General features: G+C 48.4%; 1 protein-coding gene across 2 annotated transcripts in view; it reads right to left on the bottom strand.

Moving 5' to 3' along the window:
- AIFM3 (apoptosis inducing factor mitochondria associated 3) overlaps window positions 1-23,666 on the bottom strand; it is a 104,341-nt gene that overhangs the window by 30,753 nt on the left and 49,922 nt on the right. For both annotated transcript variants that reach the window (XM_039504528.1, XM_039504529.1), the window contains 6 exons: window positions 22,065-22,174; window positions 21,346-21,390; window positions 19,954-20,050; window positions 15,949-16,061; window positions 10,757-10,843; window positions 5,486-5,577 (listed from right to left, as the gene is read on the bottom strand). In XM_039504528.1, the coding sequence (XP_039360462.1) occupies window positions 5,486-5,577; window positions 10,757-10,843; window positions 15,949-16,061; window positions 19,954-20,050; window positions 21,346-21,390; window positions 22,065-22,174 (544 nt within the window). The remainder of the gene's footprint in view (window positions 1-5,485; window positions 5,578-10,756; window positions 10,844-15,948; window positions 16,062-19,953; window positions 20,051-21,345; window positions 21,391-22,064; window positions 22,175-23,666) is intronic.

Below are 23,666 nucleotides of genomic sequence, written 5' to 3'. Positions count from 1 at the left end.
TGGTGCTTTTGACAGTTTTACCCAGGCGCTTACATATAAGGATTTTTAAAGTATTTTCAAACAATATAGTCACATGTAAACATTTAGGATTAGATTCCCAAAGAAACTTGGGCATGGCAATGCTGAGTATCACCCATCTAATTTTTAGGTGCCTGGAAAAAAATCACTGGGATTCACAAAGCCTAGGTTAGGTGTTATGACCCAACTGCCCCAGTTTGGCAACAGACTAAGGGTACATAGTTCCTAGTCTGCATGCCAAGACATGCCCAGATGGGCATGGGTCCCCTACAGTCACCATCTTCATGATGTTTCACCAAAGGCAGGGCATCTGGGGTCTCTGCCGAAAGCTAAGAACTTTCTGGTGGTCATGGCTATTGCGGGATGTATGTATGGAAAATATTTTAAGAGTTATGTGGGGCCCAGGGAGCTGGGGCATGGTGTCACTGAGGTGGGAAAAGGGAAATCTATGCATGTCTGTGAATTTCAGGGGGTACAATCTTGACCACATATCTTGGTGTGGATTGTCCCACTGTGCTACTATACATACCTAACGCTATCATATACAGGAAACTACGTTAATGCAGTGTTAATGTTGTACATTTAAATACTCACAAACCAGGAAAGGGGAATGTTAAGGACATACATGTGAAAGGTAAGTCTACTAGTATGCCTTCTAGTACAGGGTTTGGTTCTGTATCGTGACTTTCAGGCCCATAACATCTACTGGCAAGCCTCCAGATCTTAGTCGCGTCACATATATATTCCTGCTCTCTATGCACATTCAAATCTAGAGCTGTTCAGAAAATGGTATTTCTGTCCCAGAAAATTCTGGTATTTCAACATTTGATTTCATCCTGAAACAGGGTCCTCCTATTTCCAGGGTCAGAATTAGGGTCTAATTCTGCAAAACACACTCATAGGAGCCATAGGGGCTGATTCTGTGGGTGCTTCGGGGCTGGAGCACCCATGGGGAAAAATTGGTGGGTGCTCTGCACCTACCGGCAGCCAAGCTCCCCTCCCTGCCCCAGCTCACCTCCATCTCCTCCCCTGAGCGGGCTGAGTCCCTGCTTCTCCTCCCAGCACTTGCTGCCGCAAAACAGCTGTTTCACGGCGTAACAAGCTCGGGAACACAGCACATTCAGGGGAAGAGGTGGGGCTGGGGAAGGGATTTGGGGAAGGAGTCCAATAGAGGCAGGGAGGGGGTGGAGGTGGGGCAGGGACTTTGGGGAAGGGGTTGGAATGGGGGAGGAGCAGGGGAAGGAGGGGGCGGGGCAGGGGTGGAGTTGGGGGGGGTGAGCACCCACCAGCGCCAAGAGATGATAGGAGCAATCTTTTACTCATGAAAGCAACACAATAATTAAGACTGGAATGCTAAACTGTATTATACTGTTTAGCCATTAGGTGGCTGCCCTGTGTTACATACCTTAAGCTCACATCAGCCATTCCTTCCTGGCAGTGCATTAAAGGATTTTATAGTGAACACATCTTGTGTGTCTCTCTCTGGGAAGGAAGGTTTGTAGAGAGTCTCTATCTGGCACAGAAGCCTGACGTGCTAGTAGCAGTCAGGCTTGTACTGAGTACAAGGTGTACATGACATAGTGTCAGAAGTAAGCAAGTGCCAGAGGAGAGCAGAAACAGAGGGCACAAAACAAAGATCTCATCACCATACCACTCTTCAGTGCTCCAGAGAACATTAGCTTTGATGGAGCTTCATCATGGACAGACTGGAAGCAACATTTTGCAAGATTTCACCTTGCTACAAAATTCTACCAGGACCCTGGAGATATCCAGATATCGCCTCTAATTTATGCTATGGGGAAACCATTAGAGCATATCTTTAAATCCTTTGACTTTACTGAAGAGTCACAAAGATGACTATGAAAAAGAGTTTTGGCCATGTTTGATGCATACTTTATACCTCGGAGAAATATGTTTTATGAAAGAGCATGTTTTCACAAGAGAATTCAGGAACAGAGAAAATTTGAATCTTTTATAAAAGCCCCCAATGCATTGGCTGATAAGTGATTTTGGGAACACAAACCATGAAAGTATCAGAGACAGGCTGGTTATTGGGTTAACTGACAAGAACCTCTCAGCAACCACAATAGAAGACAGACTTAAAACTACCCATAGCTCCGTAGATAGTAAAGCACTCTGAACTAGTCAAACAGCAGAACAAAAGGCAGGAGCAACCTGAAAAACCTGAAACTTGGAGGCTGTAAACATGGACAACATGAATGCTAAAAGTCATTCCCATAAAAGCCTTGAAGCTATAAGGGGAGTACCAGATTAACTACAAGGCATTTCAGACCTAATGCACAAGATATGGAAAACTTCACAGCTCAATATGTGTAGCCAGCTAAAGATGCAATAGAGAATAAATGCAAAAAAAAATGAACATTTTGCAGCTCTTTGCCATACAAAAGCAGTCAGGGAGTTGATTCATATTACAGACAATCATGAGCCATTGTTTCTGGGATCCATCATGTGTGATGGCAGAGTTTGAAAAGTGAAACTGAATATTCATGCAATGACTATTTACTTTAAAACTGACTCAGGAGCAGACACAACTCTCATCTCAGAAGGGACCTGCAATCACTTTCACCGAGCTGAAGTCACCTGACATGGCCTTGAGTAGCCCCAGAGCTGTTCTGAACTGCATGGGCCAGCTCACCACAGAAACAGCTTACAAAGACAAAAGCTCTGCATTCAGAGTGCATGTGATCAAATGATCAAAGACCAAAAGACTTCTCAACCGCAGTGTGGCAACCTTAGTAAGAAAGGCCAAAGAACTTGACAGAAAATTTCATGATACTGGACTTTTGAAATGAGATCCAGCACAAATAAACTTGAGAAAATGCTGAACCATGTAGTGTACACACACCTTGCAGGATTCCTATCCTGTTGCTTCATAAAGGAGAAAATGAATTAGAGAGACTGGAACAAATTGGCATTATCAAGAAAATCTGAGCCACCAGCGTGGTGTGCCCCAGTGATATCGATTATAAAGAATAATGGAAAAATATGAATCTGTGTGGCCCCAAAAGACTTAATGAAGCAGCTGTGAAAGAAAAATGTTTCCTCCCATCACTGGATGACTTCCTCCCCAAAGCAAAAGGAGCTAGTCTTCTCCGAGCTGGATTCCTCAAGCAGATTCTGGCAAACTTCCTTTAGCCAAAGAGTTGTAAATTGACTCAATTTATTACACCCTTCGGGAGATTTTGCTTTTGAAGTCTATCCTTTGGGGTTTCCAGTGCATCTGAAATTTTCCAAAGACAAATGGCAGAACTGTTAATGAACAAATGGAGTTGTAGTTTTCATGGATTATATTTTGATATATGGGATTTTGAAGGAAGACCACAACAAAACCTTCAGTGATGTTCAAGCATAATCAGTCTGTCCAGAGTGAAGCTAAACAAAGAAAAGTGTGGTTTCCGCCTACCCCAAATCGTGTGTTTTGGGACAAACATTAAACAGCAATGGAATCAGTCCGAGCCCTTACGAAGTAAAAGCAATCTGAGAATTGAACACACCAACAAATGTAGCAGAACTGAGTCACGTACTAGCAGGGGTGAACGTAGAAATAGGGACTTACCTGTACGGGACTGGGTTGGGGCCTGCTCTTGCCCCTGGAAGGGGCGGGGTCTCGGGCAGAAGAGGCAGAGATGGGGGGGTAAGAGCCAGCCCCGGCCTGCCCTGTACCGGTAAGTGCCCTCCCCCTCCCCCACTGGGGTAGCAGCGGCAGCTGAGGGCTCCAGCAGCAGCTTAAAGGGCCCAGGGCTCGACTGCTGCTATCGCCCTGGGCCCTTTAAACCACTGCCAGAGCCCCCGGCTGCTGCTGCTACCCCAGGGCTCTGGCAGCAGGGCTCCAGCAGCTATTTAAAGGGCCCAGGGCAGTAGAGGCAGCGGGAGCCCCGGCCCTTTAAATAAGCCCTGGGGAGGAGCAGGGGGAGGACTTCTCTCTCATAACTCCCATAACTTAGAGCAGGGAGCCACCTAGGCTAGCCAGTGGGAGATGTGTTTGAACCCCTGCCCCCTCTGCTCATGATTTACCCACTGATACTTTGGTTACACACATTTATTCATAATTCATAAATAGTTTCCGTGAACAATATTTTAACCTGTGCATTGGTCATCACTTAGGACTTGGGTAGTCACTATGCACAGTTAGCAACTCCAGCTGCCTAACTGGTAACATGATATTGGTTTTGCTTCCTGGTTGGATCGCTCCAAAACACAGTTTTCAGGTTTGGCAGCACCAACCTTTCCAGCCTGAATGGCTAGTGATGTGAACATATATTCAGACCAGGATTCATAGATCCACACAATCCCACCTTCTTTTTTCGCAAATATTCTTGCAAACAAAATTTTCCCATGCAAATGCTTACGTCAGTTCCCATGTTAGGTTGCTTGACCTAGATTCACAAAGGTATTTTGAGGTGCTTAGAAAACCAAAGTCTGAATTCGGCTCCCAGGCTGTCTTTGAATGGGGAGAGACAGGTGCCTTAGACTGTGGTTCACAAAAGCCAACATGCTAGGCAGGGAGTTGCCTAAGTTAGCCAATGGGAGATGTCCTAAGCCCCACCCCTCTCCTGGAGAGAGATGTCTGAGTCAGGGCGGCTGGGAGGCTAGTGATTTCAGCTGTAAACTCTCTTTGGAGTTAGCTGCCTCTGGAAAGTTTTGGGAAGAGGGAGATGCTTCCTCATTGGGCCAGAGAGAGACAGACAGACTCACTCTCCTGATAGCTAGTACATCACCCAGGCTGTGGGAAAGCCAGGCTCCAGTCTCCCTGCACCAATGATTCTTTAATGGTTTCTCCACAGCAGCACAGCTTCAGCGGGAGAGAGTCTGGGAGCCCCACAAGCGAGTAGCCCATAAGCCAGTGGTTGGAGCACACACCTGAGAAGTGGCAGATCCCTGTTCAAATTCCTTCTCATCAGGCTGCGGGGAGACTTGAGCTGGGGGGGGTCTCACATCCCAGGTGAATGCCCTAATCACTGGGCTAAGAGTTGGGGAGCTCCTCCTTCCCTGCCCCTCTGACTGGCTGTTGTGCCAACTCCCGTGAGGGGCACAATCTGGGAGGCATGCCCTGAGCACACCTACTTGACCGGGCCTGCACACATATACGGGGGCCAAATGCTTATCTGCTCCCAGTTCACGAATTGCTCTGGGGCTCAGGTGGGAGATAGGCCTCAAAACACCTAGAGGGAGGCAGCTTGTGCCTGCTCAGAGGCAGAAATGTGCATCAAGATCATTTTTTTACTGGAAAAAATGTAGGTGCCTAGTGAGTTGAGGCACCTACAAGGTTCAATGGAAGTTTTGTGGGTCACAATGGAGATGGAAAGTGAGATTTAGGCCCTAAATGTGGGGGTTTGATGCCCAAGTACCTTTGTGAGTCTAGGTCTTTCTCCCTAGGCACAAGCTCCTTACGTTCTCGTAGGAGTAGAATTTGTCTTGGGGTGGATTACGTTTGTTCGTAGCTTACGTGTTTCCGGTTGCTATCAGCAGTTTGTTATAGTCCATCTTAAATCCATCCTTGAACACAGCTATCTTGTTCTTGATGTCCACAGCCGCAACCTGCAATCAGTTCTGAATAACGTTACTGGGCAAAATCTGAGATGCTTATTGAGATACCAAAGGGTTTCGCCCCGAGTGGAATAGCCTGGAAGGTACTAGGGCAAAGGGCTGGTCTCATCTCAGAGCACATTGGCAGCCTCGCCTGGTGCTCTGGGCTGAGTTTTCCATGGATCACATTGCATTAGCTCGTGCAACCAATTCATTTATTTGGTTTTCAGTGTGAATTCGTTTGTTGCTCAAAAAAATATCAGGGCGAGATTAGTACTGGTGAAAGCAAAGGAGGCTGAGACTGGAGGAGTTCTGGACAGGAGTCTCCAGGCAGGTCAGACAGACTTGCCTGCAGCACTACTTGTTATTCCAGCCTTGGGCAGCTCTAAAACGGGCACTTGTTTCAGCGCAATGTGTCGTTCAATGTTCAATTTTAATAGACATCGGCGGCCATGTCTGTGACAACCTCTCATTCCCTAGCCAACAGTTTGAGGAAATTACCACCCTTATTTAAGTGTACCAGTTTTCTGTGGCTGAAGTAGGGTGACCAGATGTCCCGATTTGATAGGGACAGTCCTGATATTTGGGCCTTTTTCTTATATAGGCTCCTATTACACCCCCCCCCACACACACACGGTTCCGATTTGTCACACATGTTGTCTGGTCACCCTAGGCGAAAGGCATGTGCCTAGAGCTGTCTGTAGTATTGATTAGTGCACGGAGAAGGCACTCACCATAGGCTCTTCACCCTTCTAGGGCCCTGCCAAATTCATGGTCCATTTTGGTCAGTTTCACGGTCATGGGGTTTTTAAATTAGTCAGTCTCACGTTTTCAGGTGTTTATATCTGAAATTTCATGGCGTTGTAATCGTGGGGGTCCTGATCCAAAAGGGATCCGGGGGGGGGGAGGGTGTCACAAAGCTGTTGTAGGGGGGGTTACAGGATTGCCACCCTCACTTCTGCCGGGGACAGTACCCAGAAGTGGGTCTGATCTCCTCCCTGAGAGCAGCCATTCAGGGAAGAGGAAGTCCTGTCCCTGCCCAGCCCAGCTGGGACTAGTAGCTGGGACTGGAAAAACCAGCCCCATTGGTTTTGGTTTGGACTGGTTCTCACGAGCAGGGTCTTCACCCTCGGCCTCCCCCACCGCAGCCAAGCCATTAAATCCTGAGCTGTCCTGCAAGAATCATCATGACTGTCCGTGTGCACGTAAAAGATACCGAGAGGAAAGAACCTTGACAATTCCAGGGTGACCACAGACAGGAACCCAACTTCTGCTATAACACTAGTTCTGCCTTAATCCCATCTGAGCTCTCTCTCTCTCACACACACACACACACACCCCCAACGCAGCAGGAAATCTGCGTTTGAGGCAGCAGATGGAAGTGGCACAGCAACACCACTTCCTTGAACGCCCCTTCTAGATTCATAGCACCAGGGCCCTGAAGGGAACATGGTGATCATTAGTCTGACCCCTGCAGAACAGAGGCCAGAGAACTGCCCCCGAATAATTCCTAGCGTGGATCTTTTAGCAAAACAGCCAGTCTTAATTTAAAACCGGTCAGTGATGGAGAGTCCACCCTGACCCTTGGTCAGTTGTTCCTTAGCATGAGCTGCACTATGATCAAGTGGCAGCTAAGCCAGCACCCGTCCTGCAGGGTCATGCAGCCAGGTTTTTGGTGATAAGAGTAGAGTCAGGGCTGCACCCTTCATTACGCTGTGGATGGTGGTAACTTTATAAGCGACTGGCCTCACATTAAACAGCAGGAAGTGAAGAACAGGAGCCCAGCATGCTGAGAATTAATACAAGGGAAAAGCAGTGGGTCTGGTGTTGGAGGTGAGCCGTCTGGGGTAGTGATGATCTGTCTTTTATACCTGTGTATACAACACCTAGACCAATGCAACCCCGATCCTGGGCTGGGGCCTCGGAGCGCCGCCGTAATACACATAAAGAGAATAATAAAGTTCCTGGCCCAGGTTTATGCCCAACATACATTTTGGTTTCCCTGTTTTGTCTCCTCTACCCAGTGCCACGGGGAACGAGCTGTCCAAGCACCTTGTGGGCCTACCAGCACCCCGGCACTCAGCAGCGCCGCGTCACTCGCTGACCGTACTAAGGTGGCCAGCAAAGGGGCCGAGAAAGGAAACGTGAACAGGTAGGAAGCAGGAGTCTGTAAAAATAACTTGACAAAAAGCAAGCCAGGCAACGGTTAGAAAATCTAGATGTACAAGAGAGCCAGGATAAGTTGCCTCCAAGTGTATTCAGACAATAGTTCATGGCTTTATTGGATCCCTGACACTGACTCTGGAAAAACCACAAGCAATTTAGGAGAACCTGAGAAACTGGCTGATAAAAGAAGGAAGTTGGGTCCCTGTATGTCTAACTGGTCTCCTTGGTAAAATAATACAACCAGTCTTGAGTGGAAGAGCCTAAGTCAGGGTCCAATTCCTTGAGGTGCTGGGTAATTCTTATTGCAATGCATGGAGCGGCAGTGCTCAGCGCCCAACTCCTGCAGGGTGACAGCCATGAGCAACAGCCATCTAGCTTGGAGAGAGCATGTCCTGCCAGCACATTGGATTGCTTTTTGGAGACAGTTCTAGACAAATCTTGCCCCAGTGGACTCCGCTGCAGCATATTGCTCTGCGGCTCAGCCCGAGTCTGGCTGTGGAGTAGTATCTGCATCCTGAGCGGAGAACAAGGACTCTGCTGAAGGGGCCCTGTGCAACGGCTTCAGAGCTGTGTGATCCCCCATCTATCCAGCAGCCTCCCACCCCTGGGCCCATGAGGAGCATGTTGCACAAAGCTTCCCCAAGCTGGGAAGTCCAGGGCAGGTCTGGGCAGCTGTGTGGGAATCCTTAAAGGACCACAGACAGCTCCAGAATAGAACTGCCAGCGGGGAGGAAGTTCTCCTTCTCCCGGTAACGGTGAGCTGGGGGAGGTAAAGACCACATCAGTGCCCCTCCATCCACAGGGATCACGCCCTGGACTCCCCTACTTTTATGGCAGCTCCATGGGCCAAGGCTGCACTAACCTCCATGGAGGAGAAGGGGGCATATATGTGAGGGCTAATAGCAGCATAGGCGTTGACTCTGTAGGAATGGAGCACCCACAGAAAAAAAATTGTGGGTGCTCAGCACCCACCAGCCACCCACCCATCAGCTGTCTGGCGAGATGGGGGACTCTATCCTGGGAGGCAGTGACTCTGAAAGAGACTTGGGGGTCCTGGTGGATAATCAACTGAACATGAGCTCCCAGTGCGATGTTGCGGCCAAAAGAGTGAATGCAATCTGAGCTGCGTGAACAGGGGACTCACAAGGAGGAGAAGAGAGATTTGGCACTGGGGAGACCACTGCTGGAACACTCTGCCCAGTTCTGGTGCCCACAATTCAAGGAGGAAGTGATAAATTGGAGAGGGTTGGGAGAAGAGCCACATGAATGATTAAAGGATTCGAAATCCTGCCTTATAGTGACTTATTCAAAGAGTTCATTCTACTCAGCTTAGCAAAGAGGGAGTTAAGGGGTGGTTTGATTACAGTCTATCAGTATCTACATGGGAAACAAATATTTAACAATGGGGTCTTCACTCTAGCAGAGAAAAGTATAACATGATCCAGTGGCTGGAAGCTGAAGCTAGACAAATTCAGACTGGAAATAAGGGGTAAATTTCTAATGATGAGAGTAATTAACCACTGGAACCATTTACCAAGGGTCATGGTGGCTTTTCCATCACTGATAATTTTTAAATCAAGGTTGGATTTTTTCCCCTAAGTGATCTGCTCTAGGAGTGATTTTGGGGCAGTTCTCTGGCCTGTGTTATGTAGGAGGTCAGACTAGCTTAGTCCCTTCTGGCCTTGGCATCGATGAACCTGTTGTAGCTCAGGGGTCAGTTTGGTATTTTTGCCATGGTTTTACCTGGAACCATTCACAAATAAACATTTTATTTCTAGGCTCCTGTCTCCGCTAGTGAGAAACAAGAGCTGGCTCAGCTGCAGGACAGGTGTAATAAAATAGCAAGTACATGCCTTTCAGAGGCTCTTGAGATCTGTTCTCCTGGCTTCTAACTGAGATTTCAAACTTGGCTGCTGCAGAAACTTGCAGTTCTACAGCTAGGTATCGCCGATGTTCCCTATCTATTTTATTGCAGCGTTTTCTATCTCAACACACTCCCCATTCGTTTGTTTAATCAAGATGTGTATCACTTGTCATCTCGTTAAAGCCAGTTAATTCAATTAATCGGGTACCTCTTACTTAAAGGAAGTGGCAACTCTTTGCTGAGCCTAGAAAGATGTATCCACTAATCCCCTACCCTCTCCTTTTGGACAGTAGCTGCATTCACTTTCTCCACAAAGTGCTTTTACTGCTTTAGTTTTAAGGGATTTCCCCCCCCCCCCCAGTATTGGGTCTTCCAAGTCTTGCTGTCAGTTGTCTTAATTTCTCTCCATCTGTGCAGACCTTGCATCATTTTAGTTGCCCTTCCTTAAATCCCCAAAGGTCACCTGAGGTAGTGAAGAGAGCCCGGTGCTGTCAGGAGAGAGATGCTTTTGAACAATCGCTGCTAAATTAAAGCGAGTTAGGCCAGCTGTCAGAGTCCAGTACGTTCCCCTGCGAATTGGGAGACCCCTGGGGCTAGATCCATATGGGGGTAACTGCATTGCAATGCCTAACATTTAGGCACCCTGCCCCATAGCGGAATCCACAGTGAGAGGCTCAGGCTCGCTACACAGTGCACAGGGAGAGTTCGGCGCTAAGACCGGGAGCTACAAAAGCCAGCATGCTGAGCAGACAGCCACATAAACCAGCCAATAGGAAATGCCAAGAAGAGGGTGGGGCCTAAGCCTAAGCCCCACCTCTCAATGGGAGTTAGGCATTTAAATGTGGGCCAGAGGAACTGGGGTTCCACTGAGCATGTTCAGTGCGAGAACAGCCGCAGTGAGCGTCCATCTTGTAGCTATTTGCTAGCCAAGCTCACAGCAGCTTTGAATAGCGACATCCAGCTGGGATCCTGTTATGCAGTGAGGGCTTTGGTGCAGCTTTTGGTAATATTTCTGTAGAGGCAATTTGACAGTGCCAGCTAGCGAAGCTAGCGTTGGCTTTTTCTAGCCACATCCAGTCTCTGTGTTCGAGACCGAACTCCCGAGATGTACACTGTATGCTATTTGGTATGACTGCACCATGCAAATCTTGTGCTCCTTACCTGTGTTTCTGTCAGGACCTCAATGTCATTTGTACGGAAGAATTCCTTAGGGCGCAAGGTGATCTGATCTAAGTGGGAATCCATTGACTGCAACAAAAAAAGCAATTTTGCTGTCAATTACACAGTTCACAGTGTGAGAGACGTGTGTGAATTCCCAGTTACATCCTTTACACATGTGTAAGAGCCGTTTTCCCAGTGCTTTTCAGTGATAGCCTGAAACCTGTCCTTGCCGTAACCTGGTACACAGGAAATCTCGGCAGGTGACCAGGGCTAAGGGAAGGGTCTCCATTGACTTGAATGGACTTGGTATTGGGCCTTAATTCCTTTTATATTAACTCACACTGCAGTACAAGAATGGACCTACTGAGAAAGACAGGAAGGGAAGGCTTTTGAATAGCTGTAAAGTGGAAGTTCAAAAGCCATAGCATGGAAGAGCACAGAGACAGACAAAGGGGCCAAGAAAATGGTTACTTTGGGAAAGAGGATGAGTTATCCACTGATAACTGCAGAATTTTCAAGAGCACTCAACTTATTTAGGAGCAAATGTCCTGGCAAAAGTCAAAACACAAGCCCTTATCTAGTTCTTTTTTGAACCTAGTGATACTTTTGACCTTCACAACATCCCCTGGCAATGAGTTCCACAGATACATTGTGCAGTGCGAGAAAGAGTATTTCCTCCCCTTTGTATTAAACCTGATGCCTAGTAATTTCACTGGGTTGTAGTCAATTTGTAGCCAGTGATACAAACATATATACACATAGGCAAGGAATAAGTATGAATTAAGGCAGTAACACAAAAGCGTACATGTCCCAAGCCCATAAGGCAATAACTTACACACTAACTAAGGCCAAAGGCTTGAAATCTGGACACAAGTAACTAACCTATACATGACCTTGTATTACAAGATGTCATAAGATAAAGGGATGTTATAAGTAAATGTTGCTAAATTACTGAGAGTTGACGGCAAAATGCTAGTTTATACCAGCTTTAGATATTTTAAGTTAGGAACATCAGCAGATGTTCAACCGCAGGAATGCCATAGAAACTTATTGACATGTGGCCCATTGGCAACTGCCAGTAGCAAAAATCCCCAGTTGCTGGAGATGGGACACTAGATGGGGTGGGTTCTGAGTTACTACATAGAATTCTTTCCCAGGTGTCTGGCTGGTGGATCTTACCCACATGCTCAGGGTCTAGCTGATCACCATATTTGGGGTCTGGAAGGAATTTTCTCTCAGGCCAGATTGGCAGAGACCCTGGGGGGTTTTCACCTTCCTCTGCAGCATGGGGCATGGGTCACTTGCAGGTCTAAACTAGTGTAAATAATGAATTCTCTGTAACTTGAAGTCTTTAAACCATAATGTGAGGACTTCAGTCACTCAGCCAGAGGTGAGGAGTCTATTACAGGAGTGGGTGGGTGAGGTTATGTGGCCTGTGACGTGCAGGAGGTCAGACTAGGTGATCATGATGGTCCCTTCTAACCTTAAAGTCTATGAGTCTATTTGATTTGTTCCTGCACAACATTTTGATTAAAAGACTAGAACAATATAAAATTAACAGGGCTCATATTAAATGAATTAAAAACTGGCTAACATAGGTCTCAAAATGTAATTGTAAATGAGGAATCATCATATGGGTCTGTTTCTATTGCGGTTCTGTAGGGATCAGTTCTTGGGCCTATGCTATTTAACATCTTTATTAATAAACTGGAAGAAAACATACAATCATCCCTGATAAAGTTTGCAGATGATACAAAAACTGGAAAGTGGGTGAATAATGAAGAGGACAGGTCACTGATACAGAGCAATCTGGACTGCTTGGTAAACTGGACATAAGCAACCAACATGTATTGAAATACAGCTAATGTATAGATCTGGGAACAAAGCAAGCCGGCCGTACTTACAGGATGGGGGACTCTGTCCTGGGAAGCAGTGATTCCGAAACAGATTTGGGGGTTGTGGTGGAGAATCAGGGCCGGCTCCAGACCCCAGCGCGCCAAGCGCGCGCTTGGGGCGGCATTTTGCCGGGAGGGCGGCAGGCGGCTCCGGTGGACCTCCCGCAGGCATGCCTGCGGAGGGTCCGCTGGTCCCGCGGCTCCGGTGGACCTCCCGTCGGCGTGCCTGCGGATGCTCCACCGGAGCCGCGGGACCAGCGGACCCTCCGCAGGCACGTCTGCAGGAGGTCCACCAGAGCCGCGGGACCGGTGACCACCAGAGTGCCCCCCGTGGCGCGCCACTGTGCTTGGGGCGGCGAAATTCCTAGAGCCGCCCCTGTGGAGAATCAACTGAACATGAACTCCCAGTGTGACGCCGTGGCCAAAGGAGCTAATGTAATCCTGGTATTCGTAAACAGGGGAATCTCGAGTAGGAGCAGAGGTTATTTTATTTCTGTATTTGGCACTGGTGCGATTGCTGCTGAAATACTGTATCCAGTTCTGGTGCCCACAAGCAAGGGCGCTGGAACGGGGGGGTTGGGGGAGGGGGCAAGGGACCATGGCCCTCCTCCTCCCTTGCTCCAGCCAGGCCAGAAGCTGGAGCCTGGCCTGGGTAAGAATGGCCCCAGGAGCCTGGGCAGCTGTGGGGAGCTGCGGACCCTCCCCCTGCCCAGAGGCGGGGGGCTCGAGAGCAGTCCCTGGCCTGTGTCCCCACTCCCTGGACCCCCCCATCCAGGGCAGATGGAGGCTCCATGGCTTCCCAGATGGCTCTTACCACAGCCCGGCTGCAGCTCTTCGGCCCCCAAGATCCCACCCCCCTGGCCAGGCCAGAAGCTGGAGCCGGGTCAGGGTAAGAGCCACGCAGGCAGTTGAGGGGAGCCGTGGACCCTCTGCCCTGGGCGGAGGGTCTGTGGGGGGGAGGAACATGGACTGGGGGCTGCTCTCAGGCCCCCTCCGAGCAGGTGGAGGGGCCCAGGCTCCCCGGCTCTGCCCACAAGTCCAGAAGGATGTTGATAAATTTCAGAGAGTTCAGAGAAGAGCTGCGAGAATGATCAAGGGATTAGAAAACCTGCCTTATACTCAGGGGCGGCTCCAGGCCCCAGCACGCCAAGCACGTGCCTGGGGTGGCGCTCTGCCGGTCGCTGCGAGGGCGGCAGGCAGGCTGCCTTCGGTGGCTTGCCTGCGGACCCTCCGCAGGCAAGCCACCGAAGGCAGCCTACCTGCCGTGCTTGGGGCAGCAAAATGCCTAGAGCCGCCCCGGCTTATACTGACAGGCTCCAGCAGCTCAATCTCTTTTGGACTCAGCACAGCACAACGTAACACCCTCTCCTTCCCCTCCCGGCTCTGACAGGGTGATGTCAGCCGAGCACACACACAAACCCTGCAGTGTCCTCTGCTTGGATCCTATAGGGCTCCAGAAAGCTGGGTGGGCGCAAGCTGCCCACGGCTAAAGAACCCTCCCCCAGCCTATGGGCAGGATCCACAGAGCCCGGAAAACTCACATAATTACCGGGGACAACGGAAAAAATAACAAGGACGGGTGTGAAGGTCAAAGAGTCAAAAAAAGGAAACCTGATGGGGACACTGAGCAGAGAACCCCGGACAGGGCCCACTGCTCCTCAAAGGCGTCAAGGGAGCCAGGGGACTCTGCCCAGAGGAGCTCTCCCCAGATGCATGAACAGAGTGAGGATCGGAAATAGGCCCCACAGTCACAGAGAACCCCTCAGCCAACATCCTCTCCCTGGGGCGACAGACAGCCACCTTGGCCATTGCTAGGAGGAAGTTAACTGGGAGGTCCCGCAACTTTGTGGGGCCACGGACAGGGCGTGATAGATAAGGAGGTGGGGGGAGAAATGCAGCCAAAAACGTAAAAGTAGGTCCAAGAGGAGCCAGAAAAGGGGCTGCAACCTGGCGCCCTTACGGTAAATGTGCATCAGGGTCTCCCTCATGCCGCAGAAAGGACAGGAGTGAACCGCGCCCAATACATGCCCGTGCTCACAGGAGCCACCAGCCAATACCCCTGGTGGGCCGCGGGACTAGGATGGAATATAGGCTGGCCCCCACGGTTCCTCACCCTCGACAGATGACATTAGGTCCCACCACTTGGTATTGGGGCAGGACACGAGGGTGAGGAAAGGGAGTCTGGAGCACAAGCATGTACAGATGTGCCCTTGGCGTGGTTCAAAAGTGAACCGGCTGCAGGTCACGCAGCTGGTTTGAGATATCAGGGTGGGGCAGCCAGGGAGGCTCACGGGACAGGAGACCGATGAAAAGATCCAGAGGGCCCGTGGTGTGGGTGGGGAGCACCCTCCCTCAGGACCTGCTCGAGGTAAGCTCGAGAGGCGGGTGACAAGGCTGCCCTCACCTCCTGAAGTACACACCGGGGAGTACGGAGGGTGAAGAGCCCCATACACTGAGTGAGCTGAGCTGAGCCTCTGCTTGGATGGGTGGCAGGTTTTTAGTGATAGGTCAGTTTTTGTCCCAGTGCCTAATGCCAGCTCCAGAGGAGCAGAGTTAAGGTTGTGTCGGGGTGGGAGACATTTCTAACTCTGTGTTCTCTGGTTTCCAGAGGTTTACATTTTTCTTCACTTATCGCTTTATTTTCTGCTTTCCAGAGATTAAACGTTACCCATCCTCCCTGTTCTGGAAGGGTGTATCACTAACGAGTCCACTTTAACTTTGTGTGAAAGAAATATGGTACCGTGAATGTCATTTTTTTAAAAATAATTTATGCTTACAACCTTCACTTCATTGTAAAGATTTCTGCCTCGGAATATATTAAAGAATTAAAGGCAACAATATAGAGATTAAACCCAATTCTCCCTGTATATGGATTTGCTTTGGGAATATTTACAATTTCCTCATTTTTATGCAGACGGGGCAGTACTATGATTGAAAGTTGAACATAGGGTTTGTATTTAATATCCTCAGTTGTTTGCAGAAAAGAAACTTCAAGCAAAAGAAGAAACAAGAGGCCAAAATGAAACAAAAGGTGCCCGTATATTTAGTAAAAGATGATGTTATACGAGGCAAGAGGAGGGTTCACGGGTTTGCCTCCGAAAACACACACTAAAAGGGTGACAAACTCCAGAAGTCCCTGGAATTAAGTTTATTGACAATGCCTCAGTGCAATAAAAGGACAAAGCTGGCAAAGTTTCTAGTGACCTCAGACACCCACTGTTCAGTGAAAGAAACACTCCGAGAGGGGAGCCCAGTAGCTGTTCGGTAAGAATATGAAACATTCTGGATAATACAAACCTTACTTAGCTTGGGTCGATCATAGGGTAAGTGTCTGTCCATTGTGCACATGACGATCCTGTCGGAGAAACCTTCCTGTCTTAAGGTCTCTGCACAAACTAATCCAGCAGCACCTAAGAGACAGAAGGCCAGTAATTGCTACATATGTATTTTATTTAACAAATGAAAAGTTTAGCATCCATCTAGAAGAGGGCTCCATAATCTCTCTCACCTTTTTTTGGTGAATCTAGCCCTTCATTTCTTTTGCTATTATGAATAAATAAATAAAAATGTTGCCTAGCGCTATTCCAGTAATTGATTGCTTGGCACAGGGAGTGGATCCCGAATTGCTCCATTGGGTAGCAGGTCTACTCTGTCCTCAGAGCTTCTGCGTCACTTGTTAGGGTGTGAACCCCCTCCCTTCTGGTTGGAACTGGAGCATTAGGAGGGCTGTAAAATGAGCTGGCTGAAGCCTGGAAAAGCCATTCATCAAACACGTTCTTTGATAAAATCATCATTATCTGATGAGTAACTTGGGTCCGGATTCTGATGTCCATTCCCATGGGTAGCTGTGCCTTGCTCCAGAAACCGTCCCCTTGAAACCAAGGGGCAGGAGCGTCAGAATTTGGCTTGTATCCAGCAAAGCGCACTGGCACAAAGGGAGTGGGAAATGCAACAGGAGAAGATCAGGCATAGCTGGCTTCTAAACTGCTCTTCCCACAGCACCTGGGGCAGGAAGCAAGAGGACAAGGAGTGGTGGAGCATGGTGTGCTTTGGCCTTCCCCCATGGCATATGGCACCTTAGGGACTACAGACATCTGGCATTCGCAAGAACAGTTCCAGGCTGTAATCTGCACCGGGGCCCAGGGCCAAGCAGAGAATCAACAGCTGGCTCCCTGATAGCCCTGCTCTACTTTGCTAAGCATGATCTGAGTAAACCGTGAAATCCTGGCCTAGGATTTGACTAGCTCCAGAAATAATCAATACCACTATTACATAGTCATGCCATGGCAACATATGCCGAACAATGTCTTGGCCAAACAGTACTGAACCAGCTCTAGGCGTATACTTGCAGCTTTGAAAAATGAGTAGAAATTTCTCAGACTTGGGGCTCTTCTGCGACGGAGCCTGCAATAATGGTGTCTTTGCCAGCAATGACTAGTCCATGCTAACCGTCATTGGAAAGGCAGCATCCACCATGTCTCCCTGTCCTCTGTCGAAAAGCAACAGCAGGGGAGTTTGTTGCTGCCTACAGACTGGTGGAGTCTTCTGTTCTGTAAAGTTTTGTTCCATCCACGAAAAACATTTTAAGAAAAGCACAAAGTACCAACACAAATGTAACTGGCCCCTCCTACTCCCACCCCTCCTCCAATTTGTCTCTGGTAAGTTTGGATCTAAAGCATGTCTACACTAGGGAAATTCTGTAAAATGATCTCATTGTTGCTATCATCATTTCAGCTTGGCTGGTGCTAATTATATTGAGAGCACTAGTGTCCAGGGGCTGTTTTAAGCACTGAACTGATCAAACATACTCTGAGCTGCATATAAAACCCAGTGCTTAAAGTAAGTACTGCAGCCAGTAACCCACCTGTGCTACAGCCATAGATTCCAAGGACAGACAGTAGCGCTGTGGTCATCTAGTCGGACCTCCTGCATAACACAGGCCGTAGGACTTCCCTGAATTGATTCCTGTGTGAACTAGAGCAGATCTTTTGGAAAAACTAGGTTGTGGAAACCAATGCAGTTGAACTGGTGACAGAGCAATGGTGGAAGTTTTGCAAAATTTTCTTACTGTAGGCAAAGCTTTAATTCCAAACTTATGTAGCCCTAAGGATTAATGTGCTGGTCTGTATAAATATATCTTTCTTATAGATTTGAGTATTTGATGTAATAGGCTTATAGATTTATACTAAAATTAAGTTTGGCTGTAATGCAAGAGACCTACAGGCCAAAACCCTGTATGTTAAGCTAATGCGAAGTTAACACATTTGGGGACCCTTATCCAGAAGAATAAAATTAGACAAAACACCCACACAGATGTCTAGAGACCTTTGCCTGAACCAATAACAATGGAGGGTGGAAAAAGGATTTTTGCCCACAAATCTAACAAGCACACCACAAATGCCTACATACCTGTCATCCATACGCACATACATACTAGCCTATGGGGTAAGTGTACCCTAACATTTCCGTGGGGGAAGAATAAAATTTGGGCGTAAGAGGAAGGATTTCCGACTAATGCCCTATAAAAAGGCGAGGCAGCTCGCCATTAGGAAGGCAATCTACCCACCTATCTGCTCCTCTCTACTCTTCATTGCCTCCACCTTCAACAACGTATCGATGCTACCCATCTACGGCGGCTATTAACTATGAATAGGCCGTACTTTATTTCTTTTCAAACGGTAAGTTTAAGGTAACTAGGCTAAGCCTATGTTTTATTTTAGTTGAGGAATACAGAGTTAAGTTAACGAGAGTAAACAACTCTGCATTTAGCTTCCTCTGCCAGAGGCGTGAAAACGGAAATTGCCACAGGCGTGGCCAACACCAGGTTATTAAAACAGAGTGTGAGTATTAACCCCGTTTGCGCTCATAAATATTGTGTTATTATAGATATCTTTTGAATAACAGTAATACAAGTGTAACTCCGTAAGTCTAACTGCTTTACCATTTGCTTACTATTTCATTGATTTTAATAAAAGGTCTTTATGACTATATCTGTCTCAGTGTAAGCTTCCGGTCATACCCCCGAAGGTCCTTTTATAAACTCTGTGAAGCCTGATTCAGGACAAACTTTATCTTCTGATCAAACAAACCGGTGAGCCAAAATCCATACTAATTAATAGCAATAATAATTATTATTAATAAAGCTATTAGTTGATTAAAATTAATTAAATAAACTTAAATTAAGCAGATAAATTAAATCAACACTACTAACACACCCCAAATCAGGCTTCGCTTAATACACACCAGTTGGAAGAGAGATTGGGGAGGACAGGCCAGCAGGGCCAGAAGCTTTGCTATTATATACCTTCATTTTATACAGGCTAGGAGAGTGGAGGTTATCAGCAGCTCAGGAGCATGGGGGGGTGGGAGTGTCTAAGGCCTTGTCTACACTTACCAAGGCATGCCGATTGATGCATTGGCGGTCAATTTATCAGGTCTAAATTGACGGCTGATCGCTCTCCCATTGACTCCACATGAATGAGAAGTGCAAGGGGAGTCGACAGGAGAGCGTCTCCCATTGATGTCGCATAGTGTGGACCCTGCGTAAATAGATCTAAGTACATCGACTTCAGCTATGTTATTCACGTAGCTGAAGTTGCGTAACTTAGATCGATCTCCTCCCGTAGTGTAGACCAGGCCTCAGGAACGGGTAGTTGCGGTGGTGATTAGACAGAGAGCTGCCTGGGTGTCTGGTGACAGTTTAGGAGGAAACGACTGTATTCACAGAGTGGGAGAATTAAAACATATCAGGTGCAGGAGTTAGGGGTTACCTATACACAGGACCTCCCCATGTCCCTCTATTGCTCTGCATCTAGGGTGTGTATGGTCTCAGTACAGACCAGGAACATAACTTACTGGGCTAACTGTGCAGTGAAGAAATACTCTGAGAAACTTGCAGTAGGAGCAGTAGTTATTTACCCAGTGTGGGAGGTTGGGGAAGGGTTTCCACAAAGTTTGGGAGCGAATGTCTATAAATTAGATGCATGGGGACATTGTACATAGAGTCGCAGATTTTCATCTAGTCTGACTTGCTGCATAGCCCAGGCCAATGGTTAGCGTAGTGGCATACCCAGATCTTGAGCTTAGTTAATAGTTCTGTATTGCTGGATCTGGTGTGTGGGTCTATACACATTAGGAGAGTGGACAGTTATGAACCCAGACTGGGAGTGGGATGGGTGTATCCACAGACTGGCCGGGAAGATGAAGGGTGTACATCAGTTAGCATATACTATTTACTGTTCTCTTTATATCCTGCACTGTAATGATAGAGGTCTCCTGCTGTCAGCAGGCACATCTCGATACCTGCTCCGATGATCAGCACGTTGGTGCTACTGATATTGTAGTTGCTGAGGGAGATACATTTTGCCATAACCTTGGTCCTTCTTTGCATCAGAAGAGCCTGCGGTAGCAATTAAGGAGATGATTGTCATTAATGGTTCAAAGCTTTAACTTTGCCAGGTACAAATGGGAACAGCTAGGAGTTATTTTGTAAAGCGGCTTGGTTGAAAGCTTCACTCTTATTGCCTGAAGAGGATTCCAAACCCACGCCCAACAAAAGCACTATGGGACTATAAAACCTTTCCACCAGACATGTCACTATGCCACTTCCAGAAGGCAGCTGTAGAATAAATCCACCACCAGCAACAAATTCATCCAGGTCAGAAAGTTTGGGTACCAAACAAAGCTGTGGCAGTGCTGGTTAAATGTTCTTTAGCCTTACAACTATACATCAGCAAGTCCTAGCAAAGCAAAGTTCAGTGTAACTTCTATCACCCCATGTATGGTCCCCCACATTGCCAAATGGAGAGCTCAGCACAGGATGGCAGGGATGGGAAGGTATGATCCCTTTTCATCAAACCCCAACATTCACATGTGTAACCCAGGTAGATGGGACACTGCATCACAACTCATCTGTCCAATGCTGGCAGCCACTACTGATATTAGTGATCACTTTGGGCCAAATCTCTGAGTCACTGGAGCTCCTTAGATGTGTATGGGCGGATATCAGAATGTGGCTCCTAATAGACAGAATGTGCATAGAATCATAAGACTGGAAGGGACCTCAAGAGGTCTTTAGTCCAGTCCCCCACACTCAAGGCAGGACTAAGCATTATCTAGACCATCCCTGAGAGATGTTCATCTAACCTGCTCTTAAACATCTCCAATGATGGAGATTCCACAACCTCCCTAGGCAACTTATTCCAGTGTTTAACCACCCTGACAGGAAGTTTTCCCTAATGTCCAGCCCAAACCCCCTTGCTGCAGTTTAAGCCCATTGCTTCTTGTCCTATCTTCAGAAGTTGGAGAACAATTTTTCTCCTTCCTCCTTGCAACAACCTTTCATGTACTTGAAAACTGTTATCATGTCCCCTCTCGGTCTTCTCTTCCCCAGACTAAACAAACCCAATTTTTATAATCTTCCCTAATAACTCATGTTTTCTAGACCTTTAATCATTGTTCTTGCTATCTGAGCAGTCTCTAAAAGCAAACGTAGAGCATTCTTTGTGGTACTGCCTAGGGGGCAGCAGATAACCTCAGTAACGTGGACCCCTGAGTGTGGAAGGGCTATTTATTTCCTGTTTGGACATTTGTTTACCTAACCAGAGGGCCAAAGGATCAAATCACCCTTGCCTCCCAGCAAGCTGCCGTCCCCAGTCCCTGTGTTTGGATGCCAATGGAATCTCTCCCCCTCACCTGTTTGCTCGCTCGGATGTACACCTTCTCCTTCTCGATTTTCACCTGGGGCGAGAAGACAGCAGCAGTTTGCAGCGCAGTTAGCGTCTCTGGGTTTAAAGGGAAGGTTCTGTGCTAACTGCTGAACTAAACATAGGTCAATGCAAAACAGGTTCTGTCCGCTCAGCCACACTGCACGCTCGCCGTACTCCCTGCATGGCCCATGTAGGAGCTGGCTGGCTCTCCTACATCCAGGGGGCTGGGACTTTCCCTGTTAACTAGTATCAGGTGTACAAGGATCGTTAGCAGAGTGTCCATCTCTGTTTGTCTGGGTTTTTATCTCACATGCCTAAGTGACTTCTCAGCACCACTGTGTCCTGGGGGGCACCTGGATGCCCTTCTCCCCTCCTTCTTTGCCCGCCCCACCACTCTTCACCAGCAGCAGCCATTGTGTAACAAGCCCTTCCCATGCATGTGCCCCCTCCCTTTCTCTCTCCTTTTTCCTTACCCTGGAGGCTCGGTTTCAAAGGAGCTGGCTGGCACTTGCAGATGAGTGCAGGGCAAAGGGGTCAGCTGGAATCATGGGGGTCAGGTGCAGGGAGCAGTGACTGGGGTCACATGAAGTCACCACCACCCCTGCACTCGGGATACCCCAGCTCTGCACTCCGAAAGGAAAACACTTCCCCCGCCCCCTCCTCCCTTGATGGTCTTTTCTTTCTCTACAGATTGAAAGATCTCACCTGGAATTTGGGTAAGCTGTCCAAGCCAGGGAAGTCCTCTATATCACCAGTGCCAATGCTGAAACAAGCCCCGTGCCAGGGACAGCGCACTCTTCCTTTGGATAAAACCCCTGCAAAAGGCATGGCAGGAGCGAGTCACACTTCACCGTAGCTCCTTCCCTACCATTTCCTAGCAATCCCAGTGAGATCGTAGCGCAGCCACATCCTGGCAACGTTCCTGATGGCCAATGACCAGGCGTTGGCCCCCTTCATGCTGGCTCAGTGACATTGCAGAAGCATGTCAACATATAGTCCCAGGTCTGGAGGCCACTGTATTAGCCTCTGTCATTGATCCTGGAGGGGATGGAACTGCAGGTGCTGAAGATAGGTCAGTCCTGCTGAGGTGATCAGGGTTGATCACAGAGGGATGCAGTCCAAGGCCTGAGAGTGGGAGAACTGTGTGATTCCATCCAGAGAGGTGATGGCTCGAGGCCTGGGAAAGGGGTGACCTTGAAGAGACCAGGAGGGATCAGAGGTGCAGCTCGCCTAGGAACTGTGACAGGGCTCACTGGATTTTAAATTGTGCAGTCCAGTGCTCAGGCACGGGACCCGAGTTGGGGGGGTGAAAAGGCTGTTATATAGACCCTTGTGCTCCCCTATTGCAGGGGTGGCAGTGGTTGGTTCAGCTGGGAGCTGGAGCAGAGCTGAAAGTCTGGTGTCTAGGGACCAAAGCCAGCTCTCCCATGAGCCCAGCAGGTAAACACACACCAATAAGCTATAACCATATCAGCTCCTTTGTAACAAGAGAACCGTATCCACCCTAGGGGCTGTACCAATTTCACCTGAAATAGTTAAATTTGCTGAAAAAATGGCATGTAGAGCAGCTCTTACTGTCTTTGAGGTAAGAATGTTTATGTGGTGTGGCTGGTTATGTGCAGAACCAGACTGTGAGGGGGGGTGGAGGGGCGGTGAGGAGCTCTGGTTTCCAGATAAGAAGCAGGACCACAGCAGAGCCATCCACATAGAGGATGGAATTTCTAACTGATCTATCGTAGAGAAGAATAGTTCCCCTCCGCTGCAGGAATCACTGGATGAAAGTCTCAGGCCCCTGGTGAGACCTGAAGACATCCCAGCAGATCGATGATCGGCCAGCAGGACGGCCAGTGGAGAGGCACAGCAATCGGCCAGCAGGGCGGTGAGTGGAGCCTGGTGGAGAGGCGTGGCGATTGGCCAGCAGGGCGGCCGGTGGAGAGGAGCAGAGTGCCAATCAGCTGGGCAGTGGAGCGAGTAAGGTGCCTTCTTACTCCTCCACCGGGGACCTCTCAATCCTGGGTCTGCCCTGACCAAGGATGATAACTGTGAGTGGGCTGCAGAGAAGGGATGGGCATGTTAAGGGGACTTTTGGTTGCTAAACTTAAGAACCTGAGGGGAAAAGGACACTGTCCAGCTTACTTGGGGGTGGGTCTTTTGCTCATGGTTTATGTTTATGAACCCTGTTTGTGGTGTTTTCCCAATTTAATGCCGGGTTACGTCCCTCCTTTTATTAAAAGTTTCTTTGCTACACTCAGACTGCGTGCTTGCGAGAGGGGAAGTATTGCCTCTTAGAGGCACCCAGGGGTGGTG

The sequence above is a fragment of the Mauremys reevesii genome, linkage group 18 (assembly GCF_016161935.1).
Source record: "Mauremys reevesii isolate NIE-2019 linkage group 18, ASM1616193v1, whole genome shotgun sequence".
Classification (NCBI taxonomy): Eukaryota; Metazoa; Chordata; order Testudines; family Geoemydidae; genus Mauremys; species Mauremys reevesii.
Note: the sequence above shows the minus strand (reverse complement) of the source record. Positions and strands in the feature narration are given on the sequence as shown.